The 15524-nt window shown below is 37.3% G+C and overlaps 1 protein-coding gene and 2 pseudogenes across 1 annotated transcript; 1 reads left to right on the top strand and 2 right to left on the bottom strand.

Moving 5' to 3' along the window:
- Positions 1–2056: 2056 nt before the first annotated feature.
- Positions 2057–2855, bottom strand: LOC113910069 (annotated as a pseudogene).
- A 602-nt stretch (positions 2856–3457) lies between these two features.
- LOC113909937 (olfactory receptor 4K3-like) lies at positions 3458–4362 on the top strand. The gene is given in 2 exon segments (XM_027571631.2): positions 3458–4334; positions 4337–4362. Coding segments are annotated over 2 exon segments (903 nt in total).
- A 7431-nt stretch (positions 4363–11793) lies between these two features.
- Positions 11794–12734, bottom strand: LOC113909885 (annotated as a pseudogene).
- Positions 12735–15524: the final 2790 nt, after the last annotated feature.

The following is a 15524-nucleotide window of genomic DNA, read 5'->3' on the forward strand; positions in this document are numbered from 1 at the left end:
GCTAACTCCAAATAGACTCTATTAACTGTGTTACTTTGGGCATTTACCTTTTAACTCAGCTTTTCAGCAGTAAAATGAGTATGATTGTTGCCATGGTTATGAAACAATGATTAAAAATATTTATCATAGCTCTGAGTTATACAGAAGAGGAAAAAAACGTACCTTAGAGCTGGTTTCCAACTTTGATAGAGGACTACGAACACCAGTCATTAGTAGCAGCTGCTGGAGATAATTGATCCATTGTGGCAAAGCCCTTCTGATCAACAAATTTTTAAAAGAAGGTGGCAGAAGCAGATGGCAAAAAAAGAAGGAAAAAAGGAAACTGGGAAGAGAGAAAAGCAAAAAAGAAGAGAGAGAGAAATAATATGAATCCATTTTCTAGCCTGAGAGGATTGTTAGATTTTTAAGGTAATTAATTTAAACAGCAAAAATGACAAGTTTAAAGGCAAACTTAGTTTCTCAAACTTGTTTGATAAGAAATCTAATTAATTTGTATTTGCCATTTACTCTGCCATTGCAAAAGAAAGTCTTCTGCCAAAGATTCCTGGAACATCTTTCAAAAATCATGACTTCTTAGGCTAAAGCAAATGAGACTGAATGGAAATGGCTTCCAAATGGATATGTGGGAAATGAAGGAATTTGCCTAACTCTGAAACTCCCATTTGTAATACAAAAAAATATATATATATATTTTCCTCAAGTAGCTTGATGCATAGTCTCTCTCCCAGAGTCAATTAGAGACTTTGGATCATTTTAGGCCATGCGGAGATCTCCAGATTTTAGTTTCTCAGAAGCCATCTTGTTTGGAATTGGAAACCTAACACCAGATTGTGTATTTGATGGTCCTATATCGTGTATGGCAGAATGGCTTTGAAACACATTTTAGAGTTTGATATTCAAAACTGTACTTCAGGATTCATTATGGCTGACGTATACTTCAGGCTGTAAGTAATTTCTTACAGGTTATGTAAGCTTTGAATTTCATGAACAGAGAACAATTTCTTCCTCTCGTTCAGGATTTATCCTTTCTTTATGCCTGGAACATTTATTCTTTAATAATTTTTAACTACCTTCTTTTTGATAGTTTATCTGCTCTTATACTTAGTTAACTATGTTCATTAGTGAAAAAGTTTTGTCATTTTGTCAAAAATAGTATTAATATCTCTTTTTAAAGACCGATTCATCTATTTATTCATTAAAAAAATTAACCTTCAATAACGTTAAACATTGTTTCCGTTTTTCAAATTTATAAATAGAAACTATTTTTCTAACATATAGCCCCTACACAATAAAATGTCATTTTAAAAATTGTTATTTTATCTCAGGTCTACAGTATTGAAGTGATCATAATTCTGTTTTTAAAAAAAGATTTTATTTTAAAATAATTTCTACACTCACTGTGGTGCTTGAACTTACAACCCCAAGAATTGCATACTCTACTGACTGAGCCAGCCAGGCACCCCAAATTGACCATAATTCTTGATTCATAACATAGTCTCACTATTTTTGCAAGCCCATTTTGTGTTTTGTTTGCTTGTTCATTTAATGACAAAATTATGCTGATGAAAACATGATCTAAAGATCTAATACAAGATCTAAATAATTGTTAATAACACACAACTGCTTATGTGCTCATCTTTTTTTTTTAAGGCATTTATTTATTAAAACATTCTCTGCCAAGATTTCACATTAGCTTAAAATTCAAATCAATCTTTACACTTCTCTACGGAGGTCTCCACTTCAGTGTATCACATAAAAACACCTTCTCCCAGCAATCAGTGTTACCAGCGTCCACATAGTGAGCCCCATGATCAGCCTCTTTGCTCCCTAGGTGACCCAACTAGATGTTAATACTGCTCTGCTACAGGGTAAAAGCTCCTAACCAAACTCATTGGATAAGGGGTGAAATTTCTACAAAGTGCACTTCAAGAAGAGGTACTGTTTGCTCATAAAAAGAAACCAGTGAATCCTCTAAGAATAATAAAAGGGGGTATTTTACAGGTAAGCACATGATTTGGAGTGAAGAATTCGGATGTTGCTCTGCTGGTACAGGCCGTTAATACTCTTCTTGTTCCTCCTGTGGGCCCCCCTTCATCAGGTATCACAAAGCCTTCATCTGTGGCATACAGAATGTCCACAATCCTCTGCATTACCGGGTTTTCCCCCTCGTTCTCCTGGCAAATTAATTCAATGTTCCTTAGCTTTCCAAAGTAGAAATCTCTCTTTCTCCAAGTCTCCGACGGTAACTTTCAATACGTTGACCTGCTGCATCAATTCAGCTGCTTCGTCATCCCTGTTGCCCACACCAGGATTCTTTCGCACCACACCAGGGCCAGCCTTGGTTGCAGTAGTTCTGTGTGTTGCATGGGCCTCTGTGGAGCTGCACTGCTAGAGATGAGAGGTTTCTTCGGTTTGTTCAGAGCTGGAGCAACAAGGGAGGGAGCCACTGCAGTTTCTTGACCTTGTCTGGCAGCTACGGGGTCACAGTCTTTTCCATCATAGTTTGCATCAAAAAACTTCTTGAACCACTGAACAAATTCAAAATTGTCCTGAAACTTTCCTTTTACTAATTTGTCCACAGGAATTATTTTGTCAACACCCATTCTCTTAAAACCTGCTTGTAGTATTTTGAAGTTCTGGATGTATTCATGTTCTAGCTTAGCCTGGAATTTCACTTTCTTCAAGGCAATGGAGCCAGGGAACAGCATGTCCATAAACCGACAGTAGGCAGCCCCTGAGCACAACTGTTCGATCTTCGTCAGATTCAGCTGCAGAGACTCATTGATCCAGGCCAGCATGTCATGTCGACTTATGTTATCACTGGTGACTGATGTTGAATATACGTTCACTGCCATCTTTGGCTCTCGGCGGGACCGTGTCCACAGCCTGTGCACAGCTTCGGTTCCGTCTTCGTCTCATTCAAACCGCCCTATGTGCTCATCTTTATGCTGACCTTTCACCTCTCTTTACTTGAGGTTATTTACATCTTACATCTTCTCTTTCTGTACATAGTTTTATCACTTATATGAGTTCCTGCAATGTATACTGTTATTTTTTCTATTGCTTTTCATTTTATAAAAATTGTGCTGAGTGGATCCATTTTGGACTTCTTTTTCTTTCATTATTATGTCTAAGATACATCTGTATCATTTTATAATTGTAATTTGTTATGGTTCTGAATAATATTCCATGGTCTTGTTTATGGGGATTATTATATTTCTCTTTATAATCATGTATGAATTTATCTTGGGTATGAAAATGGGAGTGAAAATGATGAACCACAGAATTCATGAATAATGAGCTTTGCAAGATAAGGCCAACATTTTTCTAGACTGATTATATTAGTATACACTTCCATCAGCAATGTATAAGAAATCTTCTTGATTCACATACTCTTTATTCAGAAAATCTAATTTCCTGTCTTTTCTTCAGATAAATTTAGAACAAACTGGACTAAATGGAAGAAGTAAACCAGTCTGTGGTGTCTGAATTTATTATTTTGGGGCTTTGTAGCTCATGGGAGCTCCAGGCCTTCCTACTAGTGATATTTTCTTCACTTTATTTGATCACCATTTTAGGCAACATCTTCATTGTGCTCCTAATTATTGCTGACCTTCATCTCCACTCTCCCATGTACTTCCTGTTAGCCAATCTTTCATTCATTGACTTCTGCCTTTCCTCAGTCACTACCCCTAAAATGATCACAGACTTTCTCAAGGAAAACAAGACTATCTCCTTTGAAGGCTGCATGTGTCAGATTTTCTTTGGACATTTCTTTGGAGGGGGTGAGATGGTGCTGCTTGTGTCAATGGCCTATGACCGTTATGTGGCCATCTGCAAGCCACTTCATTACTCCAGCATCATGAACAGGCAAATGTGCATTGGGTTAGTGATGACATCATGGATCATTGGGCTTGTGCATTCAGTAAGCCAACTAGCTATGATTATAAAGCTGCCCTTCTGTGGACCAAAGGAATTGGATAGCTTTTTCTGTGATATTCCATTGGTGATCAAGCTAGCCTGCATAGACACCTCTATTCTAGAAATGTGGATAAATGCTGACAGTGGGGTACTGGCAACCACCTGCTTCATTCTGTTGCTAATCTCTTACTCTTATATTCTGTTTACCATCTGCCTTTACTCCAAGGATGGGGCATCCAAGGCTCTCTCCACCTGCACTGCCCACATCACAGTGGTAGTGTTATTCTTTGGGCCTTGCATCTTTATCTACCTGTGGCCACTCAGAATCACCTGGGTGGACAAGTTTCTTGCTGTATTTTATGCAGTCATCACACCTCTCCTAAATCCAGCCATTTATACTCTAAGGAACAAAGAATTAAAAATGCCATTAAGAGACTATGATGTTAACATATGGATTTCTGTATTTCAGGGTCTCACAGTATAAAAAAGTTCACTTAGGATCTCTAAATTAGCCATGCCTGTCCTGTTGCTTGGGACTGGGTAGCATTCCCCCACTTCACATACGGAAATCATGTGTATCTCCAGATACAAGTTTTATGCCAATTCTATCCCATTCCACAATCATTTGCTGATCACAATGCAAAAACTCAATGTCTGGAAAATTTGGCAAGTCTTTATGGCTATGATTTTGGTTGTGCTCAAGAATGATTTAAAATTAATAACAAGTTAATGTTACTTACTAGTATTGGTGCTGCCACTTCAACACCTTATCTTAAAATTTTCTATTTATGCTAAGCATTTCTTTGAGCAAAGCATTTCACATAGATCTCTAAATTTTGGTCACTAGGTAAGTGCATTGAATATTGCTCTTTATAAATAGATAAATCAGTCTCTCAGTTGATATTTTAGCTACCTTACCTGGAGAGACAGCAGTAAAGGTAATAATTAAGTATTCCTTACCATACTCAGAAAAGAAATGAATCATAATTATAATCTGATGAAATTGTTGTTCCCTCAACCTCATATTTTAGCCATTTGTGAAACAGTGTAATTATCTTCAGAAGATGTGCTAAATTAAATACAAAGATGGATATACTAACAACCTTTGGGGATTTTGCTTCTTCTCTTTTTATTTGTAAATGGGTTAGAAAGTTCATTATCTGTATCAGATAAAAACAGGGAAAAGTGTTATGAAAGTGAGGACCAAAAGTCTGATTTTAGAATAAAATTATCCATTTAATTCACTTCAGTGTTCAGATGGCCTGTAAGCAACCGGATTATATACAAAGTTTGTGAATTGTTCATTACTACACATAACATAACTGAAAAGGGATGGAAGCAGAAGAATGTTCATCTTTAGCCCAGAAGGCTGATCTGTAGCCTACATAGCTCCAGTAAGGATCAAATACGTGCTGGTTGCTACATTCTTAAAGGGTCTCATGACTGCCTGTACATCTCACCGATAGTTAATATTGAGCTGAATGATAAGCACCACAGAAATCTTGCAAACGTAGTTTATGAGTAGAAATTCAAAGAAAACATTTGTGAGGTAACACTCCTTGCATGTCCCCTCTCCCTTGAATACCAAGCATATAATCACCAGCTTCATACAGCAAAAGTGCAGCCCTTTCTGCCCATGGGTCCTGTCCCCATGCTTTAATAAAAGCACCTTTTGGCACCAAAAACATCTCAAGAATTCTTTCTTGACCATGCCCTCGAAAACCCACATCAATAACTAAATTGAGAATTCTTCCTACTGTATGCCTCAAAAAGGTATGCAAATTTACATCCCCTTATCTGAATGAAATCCATGGAGCCTGATATACTTCAAATTTCATATTGTTTTTTTAAATGATGAATTAAGCAGAAATTTTATTTCCAAGCTCATCAAAGATTATTAGAAACACGAAGTATCCTTTTAAAAATGTCTCAAATCAAAGGCACATCAACAAAGTAAAACACTTGTGACATTAAGAATTCATTTAGGTTGTCATATTTTCACACTATTTTGTGTTTAATCACTTGCATGTTCTGATGATCACACTAAAACATTTTTTAAAGACATGAAATATGTATTTTTTTTTTTAAGTACAACCACAACTGTAAAATAGAGGAACTTAAGAAGACAAAGACCAAGTCCACTTTGCACATAGGATAGGGTCATCTAATACCCAACACCACATGAATCTTTCCAAACAAGTTTGCTAAGACACAGCTCCCATGTTTAGTGTTACAATAAAACAATCCTCTCATTTAGAAAAATCAAGACATCATTTGATTAATAAAGCTTATTCTTCCCCCGGTTTTATACTTGCTTGTCTTCATTTAGAAACTGTAAATTCATGAGAAAAGAACAAGTTTTTGTTAGGGTATAAAAATCTTAGGAACAACAAATTACTAATATTCAACTTTTTAATAAGGAAAAATGTTTCCTTCCCAAGATGGAAATATCCAGTAAATAAAGCAAACATAATATTCCAGGTACAGGAACAATAGTAATTCCCTTATGAAAGAGGTATATTTGGTGGTATCATTTTTCTTTTTCTTAAAGAGTCTCATGACTGCCTGTACATGTGGGACTTGAACTCAGGACCCTGAGATCAAGACCTGAGTTGAGATAGTCACACACTTAACAGATTGAGCCACCAGGTGCCCCTCTACTTTTGTTGGCCTTAAATATAAAAACACTTTACCAAAAGAACCAGGCCATTATTATTTAAAATGTACTCCTTCATCCAGTTTCCTTAGCTAAGTAGAAACTCATAAATTTCCATAGAATTTTGACTACAGGACCAAAGCCACAGGAAAGGTCTGAAAATATATGAAAGTCATGTGGCTGGAGGAAAAGTATTTTTCTTGGGGACTTGAAGGTAGTCATTCATCGCTTTGCGCTGAAAGTCATTCCTCAGGAGACTTCTTCCTTACAGCCTTTAAAATACTGCACAGGATCTGGGCTCCCAGCTGGAAAACCTACCAGCAGGGCATCCTTGCAGGCATTCTGCATGCAATACTGCTGAAGCTCTGGAGCTGCCTAGGAGCCTGGGAGACCATGATCCTCCCCACACTGGCCTCCAACAGTTGCTGTTCCAGCCGGTGCTGCAGGTGATCACACTGGCCCCCAAAACAAATGGTGGCAATGGGCTCCCGGGGCCAAGGAGCCAGGCCCCAATTTCATATTGTTTTTTAAAGGTAACATGGTCTGGGGCGATCTATCCTGGGATCTAGCACCACATCGGACTCCATGCTTACAGGGAGCCTGCGTCTCCCCTGCCTGCGCCTCGCCCTGCTTGTGCTTGCACTTGTGCTCTCCCTCTCTCTCTGTCTGTGTCAAATAAATAAATTTAAATAAAATCTTTTAAAAAATAAAAAAGGTAACATACTCTTTTGTACTTTGTAACATTCCAATACAGAGAGTCTGAAACACAAACCCTTATATAAAATAATTATTATTTCTGTGTGTGTGTATACATATATATTCTGAGTTTTTTTGTGTGTTTTATATCTCTGTACATCAGTTTGGTGTACAGAGATCCACCTGTATCTCTGTTAAAGTGAAAAAAAAAAAGAATCAGAAACCAACCTTCTATTGACTTGTCTTTGAATCCACTAATTCATCTTCTGTGTTCACTCTGTTTTAAGCCCACTTAAATTCATAACTCTATGTTGCTTTTACAGCTCTAAAATATCATTTGGTTAGTTTTTACATATTCCATTTCTCTATTAAAATTTTTTATCTTTTCTCCATTTTTTCAACTGTTTAAGCTCTTTTTAAAAATAGGTGATTTTATATTCTACTAATTTCAACAATTGAGCCCTCTGTGTTCTTCTTCTAACTATTTTCCTCTTAATTATGAGGCATATATCCCTGTTTCTTTGCATGTTCTTATTTTATGTGTTTTAGGCATTGTGTATAAAAAATCATATAGATTTGACTTAACATATTCCTCCAGAAACTATTCACGGTTTCTTCTATGAGGCATAAAAGGTTAAAGTGTAATCACCTCAATCCAATCAAGTACTGAGCTTATTTGAATCAGACTGTAGTTTTTATAAGACTAAGTATACTTCTGGTTTATACCTGCTCCTTGGATATATCCCTTCCAAGTTTTTTTTTTTTTTTTGGCTTAACTTTTTCCTTTATTAGATAATTAACCGTTTGCCTAACATTCTTCAAAGATGACTGATTTTTTAAATTACCATCATAAACTCATGGATCTAAACATGTCTAATAGGTTTCAAACCATTGTAATTATTATTCTTACTGAAGCTCAGATTGTCCCATCTTTGGTCAAAGGGAGCTGAAGGTTGGTTTCTGATTCTTTTTTTTTTACTTTAAAATTTTTTTATTGTTATGTTAATCACCATACATTACATCATTAGTTTTTGATGTAGTGTTCCATGATTCATTGTTTGTGCATAACACCCAAGCTCCATGCAGAACGTGCCCTCTTTAATACCCATCACCAGGCTAACCCATCCCCCCACCCCCCCTCCCCTCTAGAACCCTCGGTTTGTTTCTCAAAGTCCATAGTCTCTCATGGTTCGTCTCCCCCTCTGATTTACTCCCCTTCATTCTTCCCCTCCTGCTATCTTCTTCTTTTTTTTTTTCTTAACATATATTGCATTATTTGTTTCAGAGGTACAGATCTGTGATTCAACAGTATTGCACAATTCGCAGTGCTCACCATAGCACATACCCTCCCCAATGTCTATCACCCAGCCACCCCCCTCCCTCCCATCCCCCACCACTCCAGCAACCCTCAGTTTGTTTCCTGAGATTAAGAATTCCTCATATCAGTGAGGTCATATGATACATGTCTTTCTCTGATGGACTTATTTCACTCAGCATAACCCCCTCCAGTTCCATCCATGTCGTTGCAAATGGCAAGATCTCATTCCTTTTGATGGCTGCATAATATTCCATTGTGTATATATACCACATCTTCTTTTTTTTTAAGATTTATTTATTTATTTGAGAGAGAGAGAGCATGAGAGGGGGGAGGGTCAGAGGGAGAAGCAGACTCCCTGCTGAGCAGGGAGCCTGATGCGGAACTTGATCCTGAGACTCCAGGTCATGACCTGAGCTGAAGGAAGTCGCTTAACCAACTGAGCCACCCAGGTGCCCTATACCACCTCTTCTTTATCCATTCATCTGTCGATGGGCATCTTGGCTCTTTCCACAGTTTGGCTATTGTGGACATTGCTGCTATAAACATTGGGGTGCACGTACCCCTTCGGATCCCTACATTTGTATCTTTGTGGTAAATACCCAGTAGTGCAATTGCTGGATCGTATGGCAGCTCTATTTTCAACTGTTTGAGGAACCTCCATACTGTTTTCCAGAGGGATTGCACCAGCTTGCATTCCCACCAACAGTGTAGGAGGGTTCCCCTTTCTCCGCATCCCTGCCAACATCTGTCATTTCCTGACTTGTTAATTTTCGCCATTCTGACTGGTGTGAGGTGGTATCTCATTGAGGTTTTTATTTGGATTTCCCTGAGGCCAAATGATGTTGAGCACTTTTTCACGTGTCTGTTGGCCATTTGGATGTCTTCTTTGGAAAAATGTCTGTTCATGTCTTCTGCCCATTTCTTGACTGGATGATTTGTTCTTTGGGTGTTGAGTTTGGTAAGTTCTTTATAGATTTTGGATACTAGCCCTTTATCTGATATGTCATTTGCAAATATTTTCTCTCATTCTGTCAGTTGTCTTTTGGTTTTGTGGACTGTTTCTTTTGCTGTGCAAAAGCTTTTTATCTTGATGAAATCCCAATAGTTCATTTTTGTCCTTGCTTCCCTTGCCTTTGGCAATGTTTCTAGGAAGAAGTTGCTGCAGCTGAGGTTGAAGTGGTTGCTGCCTGTGTTCTCCTTTAGGATTTTGATGGCTTTCCAAGTTTTAATTATGATTCTAATGGATCTCTTGCTCCTCAGTCTGAAAGATTTTAGGTGATTCAGTTTTGCCCTTCAGAATTTTTTTTAAGTTTTTTTATTTTTAAGTAATCTCTACACCCAAATGTGGGGCTCAAACTCACAATCCTGAGATCAAGAATTGTTGCAGGCTCTGCAACTGAGCCAGACAGGTGCCCTGCCCTTCAGAATTTTTGAGCTTATAACTTTAGTCTTATCCTTTTTCCTGCTAGCCTCAGAAGTACAGCAGATTCCTCACTCAGAAATCTGGCTTTATGTTTGTCCTTTTCAATTTAATGTGCCCAATAAGAATCCATTACAAACATAAATATTAAGCAACAGAGTACTAATGAACAGGAAAACGTGAAATATTACTGATTTTATAACCAGAAAGAATTGCAAATATTCAGGATATAGAGTCCTTTCAAAATCTAGCAGTGAATTTGGCTTGGTCTTCTTATCATCAAACCAAAATATAAATTAAATTAGTTTCACAATTTCTACAGATTACACACATGTTGGGGTTAATGTAGAGCGTGAAATCAGCCATAATACCTGGCTTGCTAAAATGTAACACGGAGGCCGCTGGGAGCGAGGGAGGGTTTCGGAGAAGGCCTAGGCCTTTGGAATGCGGAGGCCCATGTGACCACTCTGCCGTAGGAATGTCGCCAGGAGTTACCTTCCTTGAGGCTCTCTTAGCCCAAACAGCCATCCTGAGATCTAAGAGATGTGTGCATTGTCCCTTAGGCTACGTTTAGTAGAACAGGCAGATCAGCATATCGTATCTTTCCCATAAATCCTCCCAGTTTCAGTAAGACCCCTTGTCACACATCACATGCTTGAGAAACAGCAATAAGGATTTGTGATTCTCCTGAAGGACCAATAAAAGCAGGAGCACAGAAGAGCAAACAGTCTTGTTTGAGCGTTGACCCCCTTGACTTCTCCTCTCTTTCATGGCAAAGTTTGGAGTCATCTTTCATTCATTGGTACAGGGATTGCTGGCCATCACTGGCACACACACACACACACACACACACACACACATATACTTGAGACCCATAGCTTGAGCAAGAAAAGAGTTATACGAGACCACTTACTAGAGAAAAATTGTCAACAAAAAATTTGGACAGAGTAATCGTTCAAATAATAATATCAGCCATGAAATTATCAGATTAATATCTATTTGACAGTTAAAGAATATCTGCTGATTGAGTCATAGACGTTAAGTCAGAAGTTCAAAAATTGTGAAATAAGATATAAATATGTATAATATAAATATCATATATTTATAATAAAGATTATATATGTATATATATATTCCTTGCCCTAGGCCAACTGGAGATGACTTGAGTCCATGGAATGGAGGCAAGCAAGGGTGAGAGTAATAGCCACATACCAAATACATGAAACATGCTATCTCTGAGGCTCTCCCTCTTGTTTTCCCACCTACGTATCTCAACCTTTCCTTATTACTTCTGTCTACCTCACATCTCCCTCTTTGATCCTTTTTTCTCCAGGTTTTAAATTCTCTCTCATATATTTTTTGTCTTTCAGAAAAAATAAAATTGAATTATTCATATCCCAGGTTTAAATTGAAGGAAAGCTGTATATTTCATAGTTCCCTCAAAAGTTTGAGTATATTAGTTCTAAATTGATCAATTTGAATTCAGACAATCTAATTAATGTCTGAGGTCATACTTTTAGCAGATTCTAAGTCTATAATCTGTGCTTTTTCATCAACTTCCCATAAACTTTTCTTGGGACTTTAATTCAGTTGCCAAACATCTTGTTAAATAGAGTTAACCTGATAGTTCCATGTACCCTCATAATTAGTGATCTATTCTGAATATTATAAAATGGTGGCTTTAGAAAAAAAAAGCTCCAAATTTTGTATAATTATTTAAGCATTTGTATTACATGAAGTTGTTTGAAAATGCAAAGAGTAACTTGTGTTCCTGCGAGTTATTTAGGAGATCATTCTCAAACTCAGGAGTTGACTATGCAGTCTCTTCATTGCCATCTTCATGTCCTTGTTCCTCAATGTGTAGATAATAATTCAGAATGGGTTGTAATCATAAAGTCCAAAATGGCAAGAAATTTATCCACTGACAACGGTGGGAAATGGCCACACATAAACAAAAATGCATGGTCCAAAGAACGAAATCACCACAGTGATGTGAGCTGACAGAGTGGAAAAGGCCTTAGACAAACCACCACGTATGGAATGTTCCATACAGTGACGAGGATGAAGATATAGGAGATAAGCAATGAGAAGAAGGTTCCCATGGAAATGAACCCACTGATGACAATAACCACGAATTCCATTCTGTAGGTCTCTGTGCAGGCAAGTCTGATAAACCAAGGAAGGTCACAGTAAAAAGCTAACTATTTCATTAGGACCACAAAAAGGCAAGCGGCCAACAAAAGCTAACTGGGCCACAGAATGAATGAAGCCAATAGCCCAAGCACCAGAGAGAAGCAAAATGCACATCTGTGGGCTCATGATAGTCATGTAGTGGAGGGGCTTACGTATGGCCACATATCTGTCTAAGGCCATGGCGACGAGCAGCACCATCTCAGATCCACCCAGGACATGAAGGGCAAATATCTGGATGACACATCCTTGAAAGGATATGGTTTTGTGCCCAGAGCACAGGTCATGAATCATCTTAGGAACAGTTAAGGTAGAAAAACACAAATTAAAAATGAGAGATCAGCTAAAAGGAAGTACATGGGGGACTGTAAGTAAGGATCAAAGGTCACTACAAACACGACAAGGAAGTTTCCCAGAACAATTGTTACATAAAACACTGTAGAGAAGGCAAGGAGAAAATGCTGCACTGGTCTAGATGTAGAAAGTCCCAGCAACACAAATTCAGACACTGAAGAGTAATTTGATTTATTCATTGACTTTGTGTTACCTAAAAGGGACAAATAAAAATAATTATAAAGGGATGCACCAGAGCTCTTGAAAGAAACAGATGTCATTAAGTTTCAAATTCTGACATTAAAGAAAAAACTTCAGTCTTGTCACAAAGTCCTTTGAAAAAGTCATAGAAAGTTTATTCATTTAACAAATGTTCATTAGCAGCTACCATGAAGACTTATGTACCTGGCACTGTGCCACATTCTGGGTATAATATTGTACAGAGCAAAATGGAGTCCCTCATGTCAAGCAGGAACCTGTATCAAGCAATGACACAAGCAGTTCAGGTACTGCAGCTAGGAGATACCGCCAGGACCAGTGTAAGCTGACACCCCAGAACTGATAATGAGCAGAACCAGAGGAAGTCTGCAGAGACCCCAAACTGATTAAATCCTTTTTAAAAGGGAAGGATTTTGGCAGTAAACTGTCAGACTCTTCATACCTGACCCCTCTATGTCTGACCACTTAGAAAAGGCAACTGCTGTATAAGGCTCTGCCCAGTTGATCTCTGAACAAAACTGAGATCCTTCACTGCTTGAACTTAAGAAGCAGTAAGTGGCCAGAACTGATCCAGACCGGACAGAGGTCTTATCTCAACTGTGAGCCCCCAGACTGACTTTGCGTTTGGTTTGTTAACTTCCTACACCCTCTGTTTTCTTGTTTGTTGTGTGGTTTGTCTTGTGTCCTGCTCTGTGTGCTGTGTAAGAAGCCAAGTTTAATCACATGGTGAATTGTCATTGAGTTTGGAATCCTGAACCTGCTTTATAATTGTGATTTAACTTTGCTTTATGATTGACTAAAGCTAACATTGTGGAAAGACACAACTAATGGTGTGCCTTCATAGCATGTTCATGACAAATATATACCCGGACTTTATGTAGTTTGTAGTCTAGTTGTGAAGCTAGGCATTAAATAACTAATGATATAACTAGATGATTATAATGGTAATTAGTTATTTGAAGAAAAGAACAAAGGCTATGAGAATTACAAGAACTCACAGCAGTGCCATCTGCCGTGATCTGAAGAAGACATTTGTGCTATGATCTCAGTAAGCAAGCATCTGGTTTCAGAGGTGATCTGTGTAAGGTAAGTACATCCCAGATCACTAATGTTTGAACTCACACATTTAATGTCTTACCCCTATTTTAAGACTAAATTCTTCTTTCCCCCTGAAGCATTTTTCCCCATACCTATCTATAGTGTTTAGAGTTCTGAATGTGTTATTCAGTGAATGTCTTGTGGGAAAGAGTATGGGTTTTCTCTCCCAACTAATCCCTGGGACTTCTGGATTCCTAACAGCATTTCACACACTAACAAAAGCACTGCCTATCTACCTTCTTAGATGCTCCCAGATGTCCAGGAGAAGACTCGTTCTCAAAAACCTTCCAACTTAATCCTGATATTTTCTAATCCTTTGGATTTTACATGTTTTAACCTTCCCTCAAGGTAGCAAACAGAGAAATGCTTAGGAAAAAATTAATAGGCCAAAGTGCCTAAAATTTAAAATCAAACAATGAAACAATTGATTTTTATGAAACCTACATATCTCATTCCTATTATTAGCCATTACAATTATTCATGTCTCTGTTACCTTTTTATTGAACAAAATGTCCTACTTCAGAAATCTTAATTGTTTTATAAAAAAATTTTTTAAAATCAATCTTTTTATTTCTTAGTCTTGTCAAAACCAAGGTTTCTACCAGAAGTGATTTTCTAGTTGGGAATTTACATTAGAAGCTTTGGAAACAGACAGACCTCAGTGTATATTCTACTTCTATTACTTTTTATTTACACAATGTGGAAAATAGATCATTGGTGTATCTATGTACATAGTTTGTGAGGTTGCAAGTTCACGTTAAATATACTTACCAAAAAATAAATACATAAAAAAAAAAAATAATTAGAATTCAATAGTGAGATGACAGACTCAAGGACATCACATCCACATGTTGATTTTTGTTAAAAAAAAAAAAGGCTCACACTTTTTGAATAAAAAAAAAAACTTAGAAGGAGAAAGAACAAAGCCCAATAGGAAAAATGAAATAAAAAAAAAAAGAGGAGTGTCGAGTTCAAAGAAAAGGAGAGGTAAATAATCCTTAAAAATAGGGAAAACATTTAATCTCACAATAAGAAATTAAAACTACACTCAGTTGCCATTTCTCATCATCATATGACAATAACACTGCATTGGAGAGGCTGGGAAAAAACAAGTAATTCGTATGTTGCTGGTGGAAATGCAAAATGCTTTAAGCCCTATGGGAGGAATACAAACAGAAAAATAAAAAGCAAAACAAATAAATGCTTTTAAGGTGCTTAACATAGACTTGGTACATAAGAGCTACTTAGTCAACTCTATAATCTGAACTTTAAAGTCTGAAAAAATAGCATACTAGAAAGATACGGAAATAAAGAGAACAAACGAAAGAGTGGAAAAAGAGAAGGAATGAAGGAGAAAAAGACTTGGCCTCCTGGCTTACAGAAAACAGTAAATATATGTATTTCCACAGAGGTCAATTTAAACAGTATGTCAACAGTTTAGGTACAAATGAACTCCCATGAAGAACAGTCAGGAGTAAAAGTAGCTTTCATATGTCCATAATTTAATCCAATCTCAGAAAAGAAATCTCTGTTACCAAGGAGAACCAAGGACCAGTCAATGTATGTTCATAAATAATGTTACTCAGGCCAAGGAATATACATAAGTTTGTAGAAATATACTTTCATGGGAATAATTCAAATGCAGGGAAATACTGGATATTACAAATGCATAG

Source organism: Zalophus californianus, chromosome 6 (assembly GCF_009762305.2).
Source record: "Zalophus californianus isolate mZalCal1 chromosome 6, mZalCal1.pri.v2, whole genome shotgun sequence".
In the NCBI taxonomy this organism is placed as follows: domain Eukaryota; kingdom Metazoa; phylum Chordata; class Mammalia; order Carnivora; family Otariidae; genus Zalophus; species Zalophus californianus.